This window comes from Mizuhopecten yessoensis, unplaced genomic scaffold (assembly GCF_002113885.1).
Source record: "Mizuhopecten yessoensis strain PY_sf001 unplaced genomic scaffold, ASM211388v2 scaffold2831, whole genome shotgun sequence".
Lineage (NCBI taxonomy): Eukaryota > Metazoa > Mollusca > Bivalvia > Pectinida > Pectinidae > Mizuhopecten > Mizuhopecten yessoensis.
This window is the reverse complement of record NW_018404741.1, coordinates 163441-186564: the sequence shown is the minus strand read 5'-3', so window position 1 is coordinate 186564 and position 23124 is coordinate 163441. Positions and strand designations below refer to the sequence as shown.

General features: G+C 37.3%; 1 protein-coding gene across 1 annotated transcript in view; it reads right to left on the bottom strand.

Moving 5' to 3' along the window:
- Positions 1-23124, bottom strand: part of LOC110446590 (cilia- and flagella-associated protein 161-like) — a 57830-nt gene that overhangs the window by 21087 nt on the left and 13619 nt on the right. The window contains exon 3 of the mRNA XM_021491800.1: positions 21106-21344. Coding sequence (XP_021347475.1) covers positions 21106-21344 — 239 coding nt within the window. The remainder of the gene's footprint in view (positions 1-21105; positions 21345-23124) is intronic.

Sequence of the window (23124 nt, the reverse complement as noted above, 5' to 3'; positions counted from 1 at the left end):
TGTTGCTGCCCTAAACGCCACCGGGCGTAAAAGGCAGTAAGTAAGTAAGTACACGTGGAAAAGCGTAAACAGGCTTTTATGGTTGACTGAACACACCCACACATTGAACACACCCAAATCAGTACGGAAGGGAAACATAATATCCTTTCTTACATTTTGTGTTTTTTTCTTCAAAATATAGGTGATCCTTAGCAAAATGTGAGTAGTATATAGATATATGAGTAAAGAACTAATAATGACAGTGCAGACTAAGAAATTTGTAAAATTGTTATGGCGAAATGTCCCCTCTATCCAATGAGAATCATGAAGAGATAAACAGACACATTTCCTTTAAAGTGCTACTTGTCCTAAACGGCCAAGTAGATTTTGACTAAATTTGGTCTTGAGCATCCTTAAGCCAAGGGAACTCAATTTTGTATAAACGGTGGGTGTGGACCACCTGTGGGCAGAGGGGTAGGGCCCAATAGGGGAAATAGAGGCAAATAGATGCAAACCTTTGAAATCCTTCATATAGGATTTTATCCTAATTTGGTCTGGAGCACCTTGGGCCAAGGGGACTCAGTTTTGTATAAACGGTGGATATATAGGAATTAAGGGATCTTATCCCAATTAAGCCTGGAGTATCCTTGAACGAAGGGTGAGGCCCCTATGGGGGCCCAATAGGGAAATTCAAGATTTAAATCTTTAAAATCGTTGTAAAGAACTGATTTGAGTGTAAGTTTTCATAAATGTACTAACATTCCTGTATTGATTTAACCTTCTCATTAATCTTTCCGATTTATTTTAACTGTGGCTATTATGGACGACTGCGTGCCCTTACAGGTATAAAAGATTATGTCATGTTTAATTGAGTATTGATGTGGGGTGTGTTATCAAGTTTTACAACTCATGGCAATTACAGATAAGAGGACAAAGACACTCGCACTAACACAAGGACACACTCACATATACACTAACTCGTACACATCATCATCATCATCAAAGACACTCACACTAACTCGCACAACATCATCAACATCATCATCAACATCATCATCATCATTCTTAATAGCTCACCTGGCCCGAAGGGCCAAGTGAGCTCATGGCATACCGCAGCGTCCGTCGTCTGTCACCTTTTTACATTTTAATCTTCATCTTCAAAACTACTGGGCCAATTTTGACCAAACTTGACACGGAACATATCACTAGGACATGGGGATCTGAAATTTTGAAATGTATGGGGCGTAGGGCCTGAGGGGCAGGGCCAAATATGTAAAAAAATAACAGTTCCGCGAGACGATGTAGAATGAGCAGTTTGCCACAAAGGGCCATAAGTGCATAAATTTTGGAGAGATAAGCGTCAAATTCACAAGGGGCCATAACTGCATAAATGAGCGACAAATAATTTTGGTTATCAAGCTTGTCCGAGCTTTTATGGCAATGAACCTTCCTACCAAGTTTGAAATTAATCTATTCAAAAATATTGAAGTTATTGAGCAGAAACTGTTACGTCAATTCTATAAAGGGCCCCTTAATAACAGGCGGATAATGGTTATCAAACTTGTGCAAACTTTCATAGAAATGAACCTTCCTATGAAGTTTGAAATGAATCCATTCAAAATTACTTAAATTTATGTCCTATGCATAAATCACATTATCAGAGGCAAATGGCATTTGGTGGTCTGCGAATGGTCCTAGTCGGTTATTATTCGGTCACTAGAGTTACCGCCCTTGTTCATGGTTGCACTAGACGAGCCAAGATAGACAACAAGGACAAGCAGAATTCCAGTCGGTAATCTTGAGCATCCATATAAATTGATGTTAAAATAGTGATGCACCGGGGCTGGTTAATAGTCCAGACATAATGTAGAACATAGGCTAGGAAAGATATCGCATTTTTTAGGCAAACGTCAAACAAATTGCAATAAAACAAAATCCACTGCAATGCATTTCAGTGAGGTCCCCTAAATGGCTACTGAAAAGTCCAAAAAAATTCAAGTAGTGGAAGTGTGTCTTATTTGCATAAATCCAATATGGCCGCTATTTCGAGGATTTTCACCAACATCAAGTTGCATTTCTTATCAATGGTAGATGTTGTGGCACTTAAAAGCACAAATTTCACATTTATATGAATGTACTATGTTTTATATACCATATCTTGTTTAATTGTGCATCGCAGTATTCATAAATCAAAAATGACCCCCGATATATTAAGATTGACACATAGGTTTTGTCATATTTTTCAACTTGTAGAGCTGTTATGTTGCTAATAGAGTTAGAAAGTGATCTGCTGTACATTTTTTATCAACTTAAATACCCATATACTACATGTACATCACACACCTAAAACAAACCCCTCCGCACACGTGTAATGTATGTTCTATTAATCACCTTTGCAAATGACAATGTTATTTCATTATGCATGCACTAGACATATATATATTAATACGCATCACAAATATCATGTCATTTTACATTAAAAAAATACAAAAATAAAATCTTCAGAAAACTAGCCCTTAAGAGTATCCGTACAAACACAAGAGCTGTTGGTAGGGCTATGTATAGGGGTACAGGCTGTACCTAGCATTATCCTCATGGTCGTTGGATTGGTTAGAAGTTGCTCTCAGTACAACAGTTTACTTTAGAGAGGTGAAAAACTTTCTTAATAGCCGATCTAAGCAAGGCAAGCCTACACACGAGCCTACATCAATAGGACGGGGGCTGTAGTCGTAGATGTGATACTGGTTGTACTGCAGTTGTAGTAGGGATTGACATGGACATAAACCAGTTCGAAGGAAAACATCATGAATCTGATAAAAGGTAAATTTAGCTATTTGATTAATTTTAGGCTAGCTACCTAAGCCGCGGCATTGGATAGCCCGGTTGGGCTCTTCGAAGGCGTTTGACAGAAAAGTATGAAAATCCTACGGTTGATGTTACTGGTCTTGACTAGGCTACAGATAAAACTGTAAATGTAGACCAATCCAAAGACGTCGGTAACAAGATACTGAACTCCATGACTGGAAAGAAAGTAGATGAACATTCATTCAAAAGAAGTGATCAAGCAGTGACATTAGGTGCAAGGACTGCTGTAAAGATCGGCTATGAATCTGTTCATGTGGACCCACAGCTCCTTAACCAGAGACTAATCATTGTCAGTAGAGAACGTGAAGATACTTCAGCATCAGTTTTCAACAACGAGTTATGCAGTCACCCCCTGCCCTGTTTGAATCATCATGTCTCCCCCTAGAGGCAGACACCCCAGTCCTAGCAGATTCTTTTAGGAAGGTGTTTGAACATGAGCTTACACGAGAGAAGACACTACCCAGTGGTAATGTTCATTATGTTTTGGATGGTGGTGCTCTACTTCACCGTTTTCCTTGGCCACGCGGGAGCTCTTTCAACAACATATGCCAGCTATATGTCAATTATGTCAGCAGCAAATATGGAAGGCCAACAGTTGTTTTTGATGGCTATCAAGGCGGTCCCTCAATCAAGAACGCAACACATCTTAGACGATCAGGAGGTTGTCAAGGCCTGACTGTCAACTTTACAGAGGACATGGTAATCAAATCCAAGAAAGACAAATTCCTTGCAAATAAAGTTAACAAGCAACGCTTCATAAATCTACTCAGTTCCAAGCTCGAAATGCATGGTTGCACTGTATCTCATGTAAGAGGGGATGCATATCTCTTAATTGTAACTACAGCAGTAGAATCAGCTAAGTTTAAAGACATAGTTTTTGTCGGGGATGACACAGACCTTCTCATCTTGCTGGTCTTCTACGCTGATCTCAAAGCAAAGAACGTCTTTTTTTTGTACCCGTGGCCAAGGCAAACTCCAAGAAGAATCGAACATGGAATATCAAACAGCTGAAGGAAACCCTATAAAGTAGTGTGTGTGGAGACATTCTCTTTGTCCATGCGCTTCTGGGCTGCGACACAACATCTCGCATATTTGGACTAGGGAAAGGCATAGCACTAGAAAAAATCCTGAAGATTGATGACTTCTGTGAGCTTGCCAAGGTGTTTAGTCAGCCAGCATCAGACCTGAAGGAGAGCATTATTACAGCTTTAGAGAAGCTGCCTGTATCATGTGGTGGTAACTCAACAGAAGATCTAGATTCTTTGAGGTACAGAAGATATTGCGTAAAGTTATCATAAATCTCGTCTGCCTTAAAAGCAAAGACTTTGCCACCAACTTCAGCAGCAGCAAAGTTCCACAGTCTGCGTGCATACGATCAGATATTAGAATGGAAAGGAATGGCAGACGACCTGACACTGGGAGATTGGGGTTGGCAGGTCACGGATGGGAAGTATCTTCCAATACAAACTGATAAACAACCAGCACCAGCATCACTCCTTAAAGTCATCAGATGTGGATGCAGGAAAGACTGTGCAACCAAGAAATGCACGTGCCGAAAGTATGGCCTGCACTGATTGTCGTCGCACTAGTTGCACCAACTCACCACCACCAGACCTAGAACTTGATGCTACTACTGACCAGCGTGCCACATAAATGTTGGTTGGAGACTACCAACTGAAACTAGAACACTGACAGGTCAGTAAGGGCCCCGTCTTGTGGCAATATATCCCCCATAATCATCAAGAAGCAATCTGCCCATATAGCTGAGCTTGAGGTTTGACATTTGGACTTCAAAAAGAATTACCCTGATCTTTGGTCAGTTGACTTATTCTTTAATTCAGACCAACTTTGCTTCTTAATATCATAACAAAATGTTCATCAGTGAAAAATACAAAACTTGACCTTGACCCTTTGGACTCCGTGAACTGGACCTAAGGTCAGTTGACTCTGTGTTAAGTTCTGAACAACATTGCTTCATAATGTCATAACAAAATGTTCATCAGGGAAAAGGTACAAAATTTAACCTTCACCTTTGACCCAGTGACCTGGATTTTGGTCAATTGACTCCTTGCTTAATTCTGAGCACATTGCTTCAAAGTGTCATAGTGAAATGTTCACCAGTGAAAAGATACAAAAGTTACCCTTGACCGTTGACCCAATGACCTTGACCTGTTGTCAGTCAACTCCTTGTTTAATTCTGATCAACTTTGCTTCATCATGTCATAACAAAATGTGAAAAAATGCAAAATTTGACCTTGACTTTTGAATCTAATGACCTTGACCTTTGACCTCGACTTTTTACCTCAGTGTATCTTTTTGTTTAATTCCGAGCAACTTTGCTTCATAATGTCATAGCGAAATGTTCACCAGTGAAAAGCTACAAAATTTGACCTTGACCCCTGATCCAATGACCTTGACCTTAGGTCAGTTGACTCCTTGTTTAATTATGATCAACTTTGCTTCATAATGTCATAACAAAATATTCCTTGACCTTTGAACCCAATGACATTGACCTTTGACCTTGACTTTTTACCTTAATGTGTATTTTTGTGAACTGAACATCTTGACCAAGTTTCATGTACATCGGTCAATAGATACTAAAGTTATCAGCCAGGAACAAAATTTGTGGACGGACAGACGGACGGACGGACAGACAGACAGACAGACAGACAGACAGACAGACAGACAGACAGACAGACAGACAGACAGACAAAGTGATTACTATAGGGCACCCGTATCTCCGATACGGGCCCCTAATAACAACTGAACTGGGGATTTTAAACCAATATAGACATATATTATAGGTGTTCTGTAATGCATTGTGGATATGTATGTGTTTATGCAAACTAAAGAACCTAATTACAGTCGAACCTCGTTATCTCAAACTCATATAACGCGAAGATCCCGTTTAACTCGAAGTATTTCATCGGTCCCGGCCAAAACTCTTCTTAATCTTAGTAATAAAAACTCTGATAAATCGAACTCTGAAAACTCGAAAAACTCGGATATCCCAAAGTGAAACATCGGTTCCAACAACGTAAATCCTACATAAAAATATCTACTACCTCGACGTTTCTTAAGATTCACAAGTCTATCATATTTCTTTAATTATTTGATACATATTTGACACAGTGCTACGGTAAACATAGTTCTAAATGAGCAGCTTACGCTCGGTCATAATTACTTCGATTAAACTTATGGCATTAAAATGTGTTTGACTGTAAAAAATACTTTGTACAAATAAAGAAACAAACTTCATGTTGATTTACAACAATTAGTACTTACTGCGAGCCCGTAAGGCACTTTTCTAACCAGAAAATGGGTCACAGTGTGCGGTCATGCGTAAATAAGCTCCACAGTATAAATCACAACCTAGGACTGGTTCGTTGGTTTATGTTTTTACAGGAGCTTGTATGGCACTGATAATTAATTGAGAGATAATAGGAACAAGACGATAATTATTGTTGACTACGTCGTGTTGAGGAGATGTTGAGGAGATGTCAAGTGTCATTGCATTGGGGTCTATAAATATGGATATGTTTCCTGAGCAGACACCCCAGAAGATTTACAAATTCAAAATTGTGGCATCTTGAAGTAAATATCGATAAAACAAAAGTGATGATATTTGGCAGAGGGAGAGTATCTCAAAATATACGTTTTACTTATAACAGAAATGAAGTAGAAATTGTGAAAATTTCAAATATCTTGGTGTTCATTTTACTCAAAATGGTTTCACGCAGTTAAATATTAGACAATTATACGATAAGGGCCTTAGAGCAATGTATGGTGCTATCGCTAAATGCAGAGACCATAATCTATCAATTGACTGTAAATTAGATATTTTCGATAAAGCTATCAAGCCTGTCATGTTGTATGGTTGTAAAGTCTGGGGGTTTTGTGATTACAAACTTTTGGAACGTTTACATTTAAAATTCTGTAAACATATTCTTCAGGTGAAAACATCGACACCCAATTTCATGATTTATGGGGAATTAGGAAGATTTCCTCTGAGTATAAATATCAAAGTTAGAATGATTGGATTTTGGGCCAAATTGTTAGAACCAATACCTAATAAGTAATAAAATGTATAAAATTATTATAAACTATAATACTCAATGGTTGAATTGTATTAAAAATATCCTTGATGAATGTAATTTAATAAATATATTTGAATGTCAAGAATTCCAAAGTACCCAGTGGTTGAAAAATACAGTTTTCCATACACTAAAAGATAAATTCATTAATAATTGGAGAAGCGATGTTTTCAATTCATCTAAAGGGACCAATTTACAGAATTTTTAAAAATGACTTAGTTTTAGAAAAATACCTGCTAGATCTCCCTCCAAGACTAGCAAATGTTTATTGTAAATTTAGAACTTGTAATGTAAAATTTCCTATTGAATATGGTAGATGGAATAACATTCCAAGAGAAGATAGAAAATGTATTTTTTGTGACCTAAATGAAATTGGAGACGAATATCATTATTTATTTAATTGTCATTAACACCAGATAGTGCAAAACAGAAGAAAATTTATGTCGAGATACTATTTTGAAAGTCCTAGTACTTTAAAGTTTAATACATTATTTAATTATGTCAATAATGAAGAACTAATTTCACTTATAAAATTCCTTAAGCACATAATTGAGCGAATTAACACTGGCCATTAACACCATGATTTATATGTAAACTGTACTATATATATGTATATAATTCTCTACACTGTAACCAGTTTGCGAGAATAAAAAACTTGTCATTGTCATTGATTAACTCAATTACCCATTTCGGAATGTCGAAATCAACTGAGCAATCCAACGTGTACGCTCCAATACAGTGATTTGTATAAGACTTGCGCACTTTCATTTCCGCATTTCTATCAGCATAGCACGAGGTCGGAGACAGAATGTGTGTTTATTGTAACATTAATTAATTAATGAATATGATAATGAATAAGTTGTTATTTTTTATTTTATATAGTTATCTTTTTGTCATTTATCGACTGTTTAAATACGTTGATTGTCAGAGAAATCAATGACATATATAGCCTCATATTGGACCAAACACTTTACCAAGCTTTATGCCAACCATAGGAACTCGCCTAACTCGAATACTCGCATAACTCGAAGTTTCCCAACTATGCCGTCGACTTCGAGATAACGAGGTTCGACTGTATGATATATTTGAAAATTTAGAAATATTTTACAACATGAATAAGTGTTGTCGCAATTATTCTGATATTACATAGGACAAGAATTATAATTATAATCTATTTTCTACACAAAATACCCGCCTTAATTGGCAGCCATTTTGAATTTATGCTATTTTAAGACACTCAATTAGGCACATGAATCCTTGTGCAAACAAAAACATTCTTGAAAAAAACATTTTAGTCAAAGTACACTAAAAGAATCCTAAATGGTATGTAAGGTGAACATTTTGACTAAATCCAGGAGAAAATTGTAGAATTGGTGGCCATTTTGGATTTATGTAAATAAGACACACTTCCACTACACAAATTTTTTCGGACTTTTAGTATGTCATTTTGGGGACCTTACTTAAATGCATTGCAGTGATTTTTTTTTATTGCAATTTGTTTGACCTCAAAACACAATATTCCTAGCCTAAACAGTGTAATTTGTTTATTTATATATTACGGGAAGAACAACAGTTGCAAACGCGGCAACCAATTTGAACAAATCTGGTACATGTCATGGCGGCGGACCTCGCTGAAAATTGCAATAATTCCAAATTAAGCCTATTAGTTACTTTTTTTTTTTCTTAGATCGCCATCCTAATTTTCGCTGTGAAAACAATTGGAAATGCTGTCACGGTGTTAAATTGAAAGTTTTTTGGATTTTGATATCCACATGTTTTCATAAATTTATCGAAGTATTTTCCAGTTGAGCATCAGTATGTACACGAGAGCTTGAGGCAGAAAGAGGGGTCGCAGTTCGAATCCCACTCCCACTGAAACCCAACATGCGGAAAAAAGACAAAAGGAAGCAGCAACAATGACACAAGATCATGAGCTTGACCAGCAATCCGGGACGTCCACTGCTGCAGTATCATCTATTCCTCAAGAACCCAGGACATTGGTGTATGCCATCAGTTCCATCACAGCTCATGTCTGTATGTGATGATGTTGGTATGCACGTTCCAGATAACTTGAAATAAAAAATCTGGAATGGCGAGTATATTGACCTGTCTTCATTATTGCCAAAAAATGTAAACTCTGAAAATGAAACACATAGCTTTTCAATTTCTGATGGCGAATTGATAATTAAACCAAGAGATCAAAAGGTTAGGATTGACAATATTTCTTCATGGACTTTGTGATATTTATCAGCATTCACTGTTTAGCCCACCCTGAAGATATTCAGGGCTTATTAAAGTATTTGCAGTCGGGAAGAATGGGGGCAATCAGGTCAGGGGTAACAGGCTGGAAAACATACGACGAACAATTCAGATTAAAGAAAGCAGCCAATCCAGGGTCGCCTTGGGGGGTTGTTGATAGTGAACTTTGGTTGATGTATATGTATTCTCAGCCAAATAGCATGCCTAGTCAAGTGAATTATCCTAAGGTTGCTACTGCAGGGTCTCGTTTGAAATGCTATGAATTTAATTACAAGGGTAATTGTACATGCAGTAGATGCACATATGCTCACACATGCATGCGCTGTTCTGGGAATCATTCAGTCAGCAAGTGTATTCGTGCATCAAACCCCAACCAATACAAGTACCAAAACAATACAACACAACAAGCTAGCAACAAGTCACCTGCCACAGCAAGACAGGGGGAACAACCCGGCACTCAAAAGTCTATGGTCACTGGGAAAAACACCAATTAAGCTGAACAGGTTAAGGGAACTATTGAAAGGGTACCCAAACAAAAATGCTGCCAGTGAGTTGTTGGAGGGCTTCCAGTCAGGTTTTCACATTCAATATACAGGTCCTAGGACTCCATCATCAGCTTAGAATCTTTTATCTGCTTCTCAAAATCCTGAGATGCTTACTGCCAAATTAAAAAAATGAAATCGAGTTTGGTCACATTTCTGGTCCATATGATCAAATCCCTATTTCCACACTTCACATTTCACCTGTTGGTCTAATTCCTAAAAAGAATGGGGGCACGAGACTCATTACCTATCTCTCAGTTCCTCAAGGCAGCAGTGTAAATGATTTCATAGACCCCGACCTATGCTCAGTGTCATATACATTTTTTGATCAGATTATAAACATGATTTCAAACCTTGGTCACTCTGCATTTATAGGTAAGATGGATATAAAGTCAGCCTTTCGTTTGTTATCAGTGAATCCAGCTGATTTTGATAAACTAGGAATATTTTTCCAGGATCAGTATTTCATCGATAAATGCCTACCAATGGGCTGTTCCATATCTTGTTCGCTTTTTGAAAAGTTTTCTACTTTTTTGAACTGGCTTATTAGAGAAAAATCTGGGCTGAACACATCTGACCATTATCTTGATGTTTTTATTTTTTTCGCTGGTAAGCAGAATTTAACAGATTGTCAGGAACAGATGGAACTCTTTGGTGCGCTGTGTGATGATCCAGGGGTGCCAATAGCAGAGGACAAATCAGAAGGTCCTACTACTGTTTTAATTTTCTTAGGCTTAGAAATCGATACAGTTAATATGCAGGTTAGAGTACCACAGGATAAAGTAGCTGCTCTTCAAGATAGCCTTCAACAATTTTTAGCTAAACAACAAAAAATCACTTTGAAGGAGTTGCAATCACTGACAGGTCTATTGATGTTTTGTGCCAGAGCAATTCCTTCTGGTAGGGCACTCACTCGACGCTTCTACGAGTCCATGTCAAGTGCTAAATTACCTCATCACCTTATAAGAATTACAAAAGAGATGCGAGAAGATGCACTCACTTGGTCGAGATTCATTCAACAATTTAACGGCACATGTCTGTTTCCTGATCACAGTTGGTCCACAAACAATACACAGACAGTGCTGGAAGTAGTCAGTTAGGATGTGGGGCTTACTTCAGAGGTGAATGGGCCACTCTCCAATGGCCATCACATTGGCAAAAGCTTGGCATACTGTCAGAGGTCACTTTTCTTGAGTTAGTGCCCATTGTCTTAGCCATCCAAATTTGGTATAACAAGCTTCAAGGCAAGCACATTGTATTCAGGTCAGACAACCAGGCTTTAGTTTCCATATTGAACAAGATGTCTTCAAAGGCAGGTAGAGTAATGTCCTTCATTAGAGAACTCGTATTCTTATCAATAACCAGCAATATTGAATTCAAAGCAAAGCATATTGCCGGAAGAGATAATGAAATTGCTGACTCACTGTCTCGTTTTCAGTGGAACAGGTTTCGAACCTTAGCCCCCAATGCAGCACTGCAACCAACTCGCATCTAAGACAGATTCCTCTAGATGCTATCAGCCGTGAGTTAGACAGGTTACTAGATGCATCACTGGCAGTTAATACACAAAAAAAAACTATCATGCAGGAGTCAAGAATTTTAATAGGTTTCAGTCAGAATATCAACTTTCCCCAACTTGGCCTCCTCCAATGAGTGACATAGTTAAGTATATAGGTTAGTTATCTCACAAAGGGCAGTCTCATGCCACAGCAAACTCGTATATTTCAGCTATTAGCTATTTTGTTAAAATTAGGGGTTTAGAAGATGTTACACAGAAGTTTGTTGTGAGAAAACTGCTCGAGGGCATGAAAAGATTAAACCCAACCACTGATTCACGACTTCCAATATATTATTGAAATTAATGGAATTTTTGCCAAAAGTGTGTAGATCACCCTATGAAGCATTACTGTTTTCTGCATCATTCTCCTTAGCCTTTCATGCCTTTTTAAGGGTAGGTGAAATCACTGTATCACAAGCAGGTGATGCACATGTATTAACTATTTCAAATACCAAGTTTGTCTTAAAGGGACTGCTAGAATTGACACTCTTCTTCCAAGACCGATCAGTATACATGGGGTACAAAAATTTCAGTAGCTAAAATTGGGGACCCCTCATGCCCAGTAACACTCGTTTCTCAATACCCGCATCTCCGTCCAAAAATACAGGGCCCCCTTTTCTGTCGTTATGGAAACCTATCACACTATCACTGTTTTCTGCCGTGCTGCACAAAGCACTTCATTTTGGTGGCTTTGATACAAAACGGTTCAAATCCCATTCCTTTCGCATCGGAGCAGCAACAGCAGCCTCCATGCGGGGAATCCCAGATGACGTTATCAAAAAGATGGGGCGCTCGTGTAGTCAAGCATACAAACTATATATTAGGTAAACATGCTATTAGTATTATTAGGTAAATTGATTTGTCAATTTAATTTGTCGGACAACCATACTGAAAGCAAGTTATTAGCTTTCAGGTTCAACCATCCTTGTGTGGATAGTCGGTTCTTCGATTGTAAAGCGGGCTTTCGTGCACGCCTGGAACAGGCCAGATGGAATACATCTTGGTATGCAGCACCTTGGGGTACAGATTTGGTGGCAAGGCAAAAGTGGCATGTCGGGTACAAAGTTGAGGAAGACGGTACAGTTTCTTCAAAGATTTGAGGAGAGTCCATCAATTCTGGTCATACATTGTGGTGCTAATGACTTGGGTAATGTTCCATTAGCTGATCTCCATGACGGCATTTGTAAAGATATAATTGCTGTACATAAATCACTACCACAAACATTGATTATCTGGTCACAACTTCTGCCTAGGTCAGTGTGGAGATACAGTGATAACCCAAAGGCTATGAAATCTTCATTGGTACGTCTCAATAGTCGTGTTGCAAATTGTGTTATTGGTTTAGAGGGAGGTTACATTAAGTATCCAGATCTGACTGTTCTACGTCGTACATCGTACAATCACTAACAAACACATTATATGCAATCTCAGGTACAGGAGAAGCGACCACCGGTACATACTCGCCTTCCATAGCGTGTGTGTCACACCAGAGTTGTATGAAGATGATGGGGTTCATTTGACTGCATAAGGAAATAATATATTCTTAAACACTCTCCAGGGTGGAATAGAGACATTCATCCAGTCAGAAAACAAATACATATTTCCAGACCGTCACTGCTAAATGTACTTATGATCTAGGCCACAGTTTTTCCTGGTAGCGACTTCTGGCCTCCACTGTTGTTTGTGGCGATGGACAGTTGATATTGACAATATCCCTGTCCATATGGCGGTTGTCGCTACATAAACGAAATCAGTATCATCAGTGTTGAAGTTTCCATGATTGACGATTGGAAACAAGTGTTTGATTTTGTTGAATTTTATTGACTTTACATCAGAGGATGACTGTAACCAGGATCCTCTTGATAGCATTGCATTGTGTTTTGTGGTACGCCAACTGCGGTGTACACTTTGTATGTATTATTAAATACTGTGGCCAATACGTTGTTGTTAAATCATTTATTGTGTGATTGAGTTATTGATCTATGATAATTAGATTTATGTCCTATGCATAAATCACATTATCAGAGGCAAATGGCATTTGGTGGTCTACGAACGGTCCTAGTCGGTTATTAGTCGGTCACTAGAGTTACCGCCCTTGTTCACGGTTGCACTAAACGAGCCGAGATAGACAACAAGGACAAGCAGAATTCCAGTCGGGTAATCTTGAGCATCCATATAAATTGATGTTAAAATAGTGATGCACCCACTCACCACATCCTATTATAAAAGTGTAATAATTTGCTATATTTTTTATCAAGTTGTGTTTTTTCTGCGGTTTTTCTATTGTATTTTCAGCCTTATCAACGGTCACAGTTCCATAAAGAGCCAGTGAAACATGGCGTTCTGTGTGGCGATGTTATTAATTATGTGACTTGGCAAGTGAAATCAGTGTAATGCGGTCATTGCAAGTTCAAGTTCCTTGATACTGATTCCTGAATAATCAGTACGATTGGGCGGATGTTGCTACATAAACGAAATCAGTATCATCAGTGATGAAGTTTCCATGATTGACGATTGGAAACAAGTGTTTGATTTGTTGAATTTTATTGACTTTACATCAGAGGATGTCAGTACCCAGGATCCTCTTGATAGCATTGCATTGTGTTTTGTGGTACGCCAACTGCGGTGTACACTTTGTGTGTATTATTAAATACTGTGGCCAAGATTTTCCAAATACGTTGTTGTTAAATCATTTATTGTGTGATTGAGTCATTGATCTATGATAATCAAGTTATTGAGCAGAACCTGTTTCGGCAATTCAACAAAGGGCCATAACTAATGTGTGCCCGAACACCCGCTCGCCCGTGTGAAAACTTAATACGTACCGTCTTTCGACGGGGGTATAAAAAGGAGTCGATCATCTTTAAAAATCTTCTTCTCTACTCCTACAAGTAGTAGAAAGTAATGGCACATATAATTGTATTCGTCAACTAGCCCTCTTTTGAATTTATGAACTACTGGGCCAATTTTGACCAAATTCGACTTTGAACATCACTAGGACATGGGGATCTGACTTTATGAAATGCATAGGGCTGCACCCCAAGGGCCCTGAGGGACAGGGCCAAATAGGTAAAAAATGGGGTAAATTTTTAAAAATCTTCTTTTCTACTCCTTCAAGTAGCAGAGAGTAATGGCACATTTAGTTATAAGCATCAACTAGCTCTCTTTTGAATTTATAAAATGTATGGCCCTAGGGTCAAGGGGTCAAGTGGTAGGGTGGGGTCAATATTGTATGTTACGGATCGTTGTATAGGAGATCTTTGAAACAGTTGAGACCCCCACCCCATAACCATATATAGCATTGCTGGGCATCAAAAGATAAACACAATCATGATGTAAAAATGGGCCCTGGGGACTTTCCCCACCCCTAGGGACTTAGTTTCTGGGTTATATCTTTGAAACAGTTGAGATCCCCACCTCATAACCATATATAGCATTGCTGGGTCAAAAATAACAATTTTTGGCATTTTTTGGTAATTTTTGATGTGGTAACCATGGTTTTCACACAAGTGACATACATGGAAAAAACAGGTTTATACACTTCTCAGTACTTTATATGTATTGTAAATGTAATGCAATTTACAAATATATATATATGTATACATGTGTTGTGTAGGGTAAATCCGCTGTGTTTACATTTCCTCGACATGTGCCTTGTTTATCAGAGACGGGCCATTTCTACTGTATTCTGCTACCTAGGGACTTAGTTTCTGGTCTATATCTTTGAAACAGTTGGGATCACCCACCCCATAACCATATATAGCATTGCAGGGCATCAAGAGGGAAACACAATCATTATTACATAATGTAACAAGAGATCCCAGAGGGATCTTGGAGCCCACCTTTGTACCATCTTCATTAGTTCTTTGTCAGTTTGATCTTTTCTCTTCTTTCCTCTAATCTGTTTGATCGAGTCATGTTAACAGTAAATGAACCTTGAGGTAACTTTTGATCTAAACTTAATACTGATGTGTATGAACGCCAACCTTCAAAGTGAGTTTGTCATTTCACATATTTACTAGTAGAGTACATAATGTGAAAGAAATAGAATCGATCATTGCAATATGAGAAAGATCTGTTTCGTTCTTCTTTTAATCCATTTTGTTTTAATGATCACTCTCAAAATATAACATGCACAACGAGAGATCAAGGGGAACCTACATCTGAAATTTGAGAAAGATCCCTCTGGTACTTCTTGAGAAATAGCGATAAACTTTCAATATCAAAATCCAATATGACTGCCTGTCGGCAATGTTGTTTATTCGATCACTCTCAAAAGTTGCCCTGCACAGCTAAGGACCAAGGGGAACCTACATATAAAATTTGAGAAAGATCCCTCTGGTACTTCTTGAGAAATAGCGATAACAAACTTTCAATATCAAAATCCAAGATGGCTGCCTGTCGGCCATGTTGTTTATCCGATCAGTCTCAAAAGTTGCCCTGCACAGCTTAGGATCAGGGGGTACCTACTTATAAAATTTGAAACAGATCCCTCTGGTACTTCTTGAGAAATAGCGATAACAAACTTTCACTTGCAAAATCTAAGATGGCTGCCTGTCGGCCATGTTGTGTATCCGATCAGTCTCAAAAGTTGCCCTGCACATTTTTCTTATATTTGTTGCGAAAAAAGCCGTCGCGCACTATGACCCTCTTTTCAATTTTCAAAAGAGGGTCATAACCCTCTTTCAGTATGTCCAGGGTTGGCAGGGATGGCACAGCTAAGGACCAAGGGGAACCTACATATGAAATTTGAGAAAGATCCCTCTGGTACTTCTTGAGAAATAGCGATAAACTTTCAAAATCAAAATACAAGGTGGCTGCCTGCTCAACTTCTTGAGAAATACTGATAACAAGAATTGTTTAAGGTCGGACGACGGATGACGGACCACAGACGCAGGGTGATTTGAATAGCCCACCATAAGATGATGGTGGGCTAAAAATAGGCCCTGGTGTCTTTCCAAACCCCTAGGGACTTAGTTTCTGTGTTATATCTAGCAAATATACCAGATAATTTTTACATTTATATCATTTTGTAAAGTGAGTTTTCTAAAAAGAATAAAGAGAGAGAGAGAAAAGAAAAGGATATTTATTAAAATTGATTTAACATGGCATCTTTAATTTATTGAAGCTTGTTTACAGTGTTATATCCATTAAGAACAAATTTGTGCACATCTTCATCATTTCTCACTTGCGTTTGAATCGGAAGTTAACTTCAAACATTTCAGGGACCTGTCACCATATAGTCTAGTCACCCTATGATAAACATCAAACTAATTGCAACATAACTTATTTCTGGTTTTTCATACAGGTTGGTTTATACTGTGAAACAGAAAAAAATTCTACAAAAAATCGACTTTTGGGAAAATGTTTTTTTTCGCCCGAAATAGGATCAAGAAGATAAGAATAATTGCTTACTGGACCAACATTGAAGTGTAAATATCAACCTCTTGTGTAACACTGAATAGGAGGAATGAACTGTATTGAAAGACCAATCAGTGTACAATACAGATCAGCCAAAAAAATAAATAGGAACCATCACATTGAAAAAATATCACACCATGAATATTGCTAAAAGCATTTTTCAAATGTTGAACATATTAGCTTTTGTTGCATTTTTGAGACAGAATATTAAGTTAATCAACATCAATATCGATACTGGCTTTGTAGAAATGCATTGACAACTTATTTGTGTATTAAAGTTTCATAAATTAGAAGTTTTTCTTTTACATATTAGAATTAATGAATGCTAAAAGTTGGCCTGCGGGGCTGTTGGGAGCTATTTTAAAGTCCAAATTGAACAACATTTCAATTTATACATGTAAGGTTTTAACATTATTTTCAGCAAAATACTGCAAAGTGCTCTAAATAATTTTCTATGCAAGTTACTCTTAGCAATAATGCCATCTTGGTTAAGATATCCAAATAATGAATGAAGTCAGGTTGATGAATACCTCACCTCGTGCAAATTTGACTAAACTGTTCAAAATGGCTAAGTCCATGATTTTGGACAACAGAAATGTGAATATTTTGTGTTTGTTTTATCTGATTGCTAAATCTTTTGGCAGGAATTACCACCATAACATGGTCCTCTTGATTAAGGGGAAATAAAGTTAAATTTGTGTCTTATTATTTTAACAGATCATTTTTTTCTTTCACACAATAGAACAGAATGGGGGGATACGTAATTTTCAATAAAATGATGAAGTTGTATGAATGTTTAACTTAAAATTTATCTCACAAAAACATCTGTTTTATCATTGCTTTACTGGCAAAATCATTTGTAAATCGGACATTAAACTAGTGCACAAAATATAGATTTTCGTTGTTCAGAATCATGGACTTAGCCATTTTTTCCAGTGTTGAGACAAAATTGCATGAGATGAAGTTTTCACAATCAGAGCTTGGACACATTTGTACACTTATTTTGGTAAGAATTGTTATTTTGGTAAGAATCTGCACACATACAATTGGAAATAAAATGCTTGTAAGCATTTGCTTGTCCTTTTTCAAATTACATGTTACAGAAATAGGTAAATTGTTTATTTTGGACATAAGTTAACACCAAATCGGGACATTTGGTCAAATTAGATGGTTGATATTTTACCATTTTCCGTGCATTAATATTAGATAAAATGTGATGTTTTAAGAAGCTAGATATAGACTCATAAGGTCATTGAGATTAAGTAATAGTTTGAATTTCTAGTGATAAGCAATGATTTTTTATAAAATCCATTTTTAAATCATCAACAAATAAAACACAGAATCAACAAGGGAGATTTTATTTCCCCTTGGAATAAACCACAATCATATTTGAAAACAAGAGGCCCTGAGGGCCTGTGTCACTCAGCTGGATATTTAAGCAGTCAAAGGAAAATATTATATGAAGATTATACTGTACTACAAATATTTCCAAATATTGGCTGTCTCTCAGGGGGCATGGTTTCTACAACATTGAATCATTGGGCCAAGGATACTCTATATCAGAAATTAGATTAAAACTAGAAACTTGTTTTTGTGAACAAAAACATATGTCTCCCCTTATTAGCCAAAAGGCAAACTTCCATATGAAAAATTAACAAAGGGCCATATCTCTTTATATATTGGGACACGAGACCTGAATTTAGAATGTGACACTCCTACTCCCCAAGACACATAACTATAGCAAGTTTGGTCAATTTAGCTGAAATAGCATGGAAGTAATGCTGTGGACAAACTTCGGTATTGAAAATAAACAAAGGGCCATAACTAGTATATGGTGGGGCACAAGACCCGATTTTAGTGCAAGAGGTTCTCTCTTCCCAAAATACATAAATATGGTAAGTTTGGTCAACATAACTGAAATAACATGGAACTTATGCTCCGGACAAACTTTGGTATTAAAAATAAACAAAGAACAATAAGTCTGTAAAGAGTAGGGCACGAAACCTAATTCCAGTGCACTGCACACCTTCTGTGGGTGATACAGGTAAACTTCAAGTTTGATTAAGATATCTTAAACAGTTTAGAAGTTATGCCGTGGACAAACTTTGATATGAAAAAATAAACAGGGCAATTGCTCTATATATAGTCGGGCACGTGACCTGATTTCAGTGCGAGAGAATCCGCCTTCCCAAGATACATAAATATGGTACGTTTGGTCACAGTATGTGAAATAACATTGAACTTATGCTCCGGACAAACTTCAGTATTAAAAATAAACAAAGGGCCATTACTCTGTAAATAGTGGGGCACAAGACCTAATTCTAGTGCACTTCACACCTCCTGTAAGTGATGCAGGTATACTTCAAGTTTCATCAGGATATCTTTAACAGTTCAAAATTTACGGGCCGGACAAGAATTTACTGAAAATTATGCAATTATTTGACCTTTGACCTTGATGTTAAGGGCACAGTGACCTTATTCCAATGCACTGCACACCTTCTGTGGGTGATGCATGCATACTTTAAGTTTCATCAAGATATCTTTAACAGTTTAAAATGTATGGCTCAGACAAGTTGTGATTAGAAGAACCATAAGAAGGAGAACCAGTACTAATACATTATGTCTCCCTTCATTCGAAGGGTAGACATAATAAAGCAATAGGATTAAGTAGGTAAAGGTAATTTTCATTCACAAACTTAATCTAAGGAAGCTACTTGTGAAATATATCACGACTCCATGCCTTTCACTTCTTCAAGAGAAGCCGTTTGCAGTTTTTGCTATATTTGACCCCTGTGACCTTGAAAGTAGGTTGAGGTAATTTTCAATAGCCAACTTTGTTGGGCTCCATCTGTGACAGTTACCAGCCAAATATTATAATTCTATGCCTTTAGATTATTCCGAAGAAGTAATTTGAAGTGTTTGACATATTTGGAGCATGTGACCTTGAAAGAAGGCTAAGGTTGTTTTCATTCGCAAACATTGTCAGGCAAAATCCCAAAAAGCAACCAGCCAAATAATATGATGCTATGAATATTTATAATTCAGGCGAAATTATTTGATGAGTTTGACATATTTGACCCCTGTGCATTGAAAGTAGGTAAAGGTCATTTTCGTTAGGATTTTACCAACAAAGCTACCAGCTATATATTTTGATTCTATATCTTTCAGTTTTTCAGAAGGAGTCGTTCTAATTATTTGACACACGTTTGACCCGTGACCTTGAAAGTAAGTCAAGGTCATTTTCTCTATCAACCTTTGAAAGGGCTTTAAACTATGAAGCTACCATCCACATATTAAGATTCTATACCTTTCAGTTCTTCAGAAGAAGTAGTTTAAAGCATTTGACACTTTTGACCCCTGTGACCTTGAAAGTAGGTAAAGGTCATTTTCTTTCTTAAACTTTGATGGGCTTTTACCAACGAAGCTACCAGCCACATATTAACATTCCATAACTTTTAGTTCTTCAGAATAAGTCGTTGTCAGTATTTGAAACATTTGACCCCTGTGACCTTGAAAGGAGGTCAAGGTCATTTTCGTTCTCAAACTTTGATGAGCTCTTACAAACAAAACTACCAGCCACATATTAAATTCTATACCTTTCAGTTCCACAGAAAAAGTTGTTTTCAGTATCTGACACTTTTGACCCCTAGCTGTGACATTGAAAGTAGGTCAAGGTAATTTTCATTCTCAAACTTTGTCTGGCTCTATCCAAGGAAGCTACCAGCCAAATATGAAGATTTTATACCTTTCAGTTCTTCAGTAGAAGTTGTTTGAAGTGTTTGACACATTTGACCCCTGTGACCTTGAAAGTAGGTCAAGGTCATTTTCGTTCTCAAACTCAGTTGGGCTCCTACCAACGAAGCTTTCAGTCAAATGTCATGGCTCTACACCTGTCCGTTCTTCAGAACAAGTCGACGACGGACGGACGCCGCACCATGACATAAGCTGCACTTTCCCTTCGGGCAGGTGAGCAAAAAACAGTAAAATCTTTGAATTAATACATCTTATATTGGCATAGAGACTCCTTATTATTTTCAAGAGTTTCCCTTCTATATTGTAAAACACAACTATATAGTATTCAGGCAAAACTTGTCACCATGGAGATAACATAATACAAGCAACTCCTCCCTCCTCTAGATTAGACACTGAAATCATCAAACAAGTCTATGCTACTACAGAGATTAGACAATGTCAACTTAGTCTGCTTTCCCCTTGAGATCAGACACTTAAAGCTGTCAACCAAGTCTGCCTAATGAAACTGCCCTCCTTCTGAGAAGAAACAACAAAAGCTTGCTTTCACTCTGATACTAAACTGAAACACAGTAGAACCATATGAATGATCATTTTTCATATTTTATTTTTTTACATTGTATCGTCTCTTACTCACCCTTTGATAACAAATGAGCTCCGGAGGTTGGGCTCTGTTGAAGTACTTCCTGATACATCACAGTTACCCTCAAGCTTGGTCAGTTGCAAAAGGTTACTGGCCTGAGGAGTGACTGCCAAATTGCACGTATTGCGGGGTCCATCATTTGTGTAGTTGGTTCTATCTTGTGCCCCTAGACACTGCAACACCACCACATCTCCATAGTGGACACAGCCATCTCTGGAGATACTCAAGTTAACCTGGGCAGAAATGCCAACAAAATCAAGATATCTGTGTAAAGAGACTGTGGAGATATTCATGTTCATATGGGAGGAGATGATAACAATTGTCTAAATATCCGGAATCTTCAAAGTAAACATATAAAACTAGATATAGTCATAGACAATTTGACGGACTTTTCATGATTGCTAGCTACACTTTGACACTTTAGGACAGTTTAGGTTAAACAATTTCCAAGAAGAACACAATGTACCAATTTTGGTCAACATTCAAATGTTTTCAACCATACGAAAACCGGAAGTTGACATTTTTTTGCTAAAACACCATTGTGTATCTCTATATCATATTCAAAGAGAAACAAGTAAAAAAATGTGCATTTTTACAAATTATCAGACACAAACTTGAGCAAGTCTACAGTAGCTTATTGAGTATACAGACCCTGGACCGTTTTTCTTGTCCGTTAAAACGCAAACGCAACGCAAACGGAACGCAAACGCAACGCAAACGCAACGGAAACTCAACGCAAACAGAATGCAAACGCGACGGAAGGGCAACGAAAACTCAATGCAAACGCATACAAACCGTTTGGTTAAACACGGTCCTAAAACGCAGTTCATAACAGACACATAACGGACTGAGATTTAGATGTACTTACTCGCAGAAGCGTGTCGGTCTCTGACCCTAACTCTGACCTGTATTTACCTATACAGCGCTGGCGTGTTATTTGCACAGCGGCAGATACAGATGTACTTATAGACAATATTTTCCCCGTCAGCACCAATAAAATAATTTATATGATGATTTGTCCCCAAATTTTTCTGTGAATATTGATAATTCAATTTGAAATGGAATTAAACTTCTAATGGCATCCGTTTGGAACTCAACAGTAAATTACATTTAACATCTTATCACTAAACTTACACGACGCAAACACACATTCCTTTTTATGAATTCATAAGATTAAAAGTATATTTGATGTTGGTGGTTTCTCACTTATCTTTTTTTTTAATTTCTATATTTCCCCCAAATATTTATTCAATGTGAAGTTACGGAAATAGTCTTGAACAATGGTTCTTTGACATCAACAATACATATGGATACGTCTAGTGGGTAGTTTATTTTTTTAGGCCCAAATTCTGAATTTGTTGCTAAAAAAATATTTAATCAATTTGTCGAAAAATAATAAACAACCCAAACTAAATAACGTATGTGTAATTGTTTGATTTTATTTAAACTAGGCGATCGCAAATGTTCAAAAGGAGATGAAATATGAAACTTGTGTTTGGAAAAGATTGGATATGAATATCAATGTGATGTGTTTGCATAGGGTATTATTCCTGTATTATCTTACAAATCCAACTGAAATGCTGCAAGCAAATTCTGTGTAATTATTGTTTTTTTTCTCTTAAAATCGTCCTTCTCTACTTATATCTCAAACAGGTATAATTCTTATGATATTCTCTTAAGTGGTATTATTTGATAATTATAATCAGTATTTATATGAATGATAATCTTAGATAATCTAATTCCGTGCTGTACCCTCAAGTTACACATTTTCATTTGTCTGAGTGATGAAAACATAATCTGAAATCTGAACTTCTTGTGTAATTCCCTCCTTAAATCAGCCTTGAACCAAAGTTTTGTATTGCTTTCTCTTGACAGTCATTTTAAAAAGTATATTGTACAAACAGCACTGATTTCACTATCCTAAACAATAGTGAATTAATCCCAACTATCATCTGGTTTTTGCTTTTACCCGGCCTTACATTTATTATTGTTTAAACATGTGGTCACCCCTGT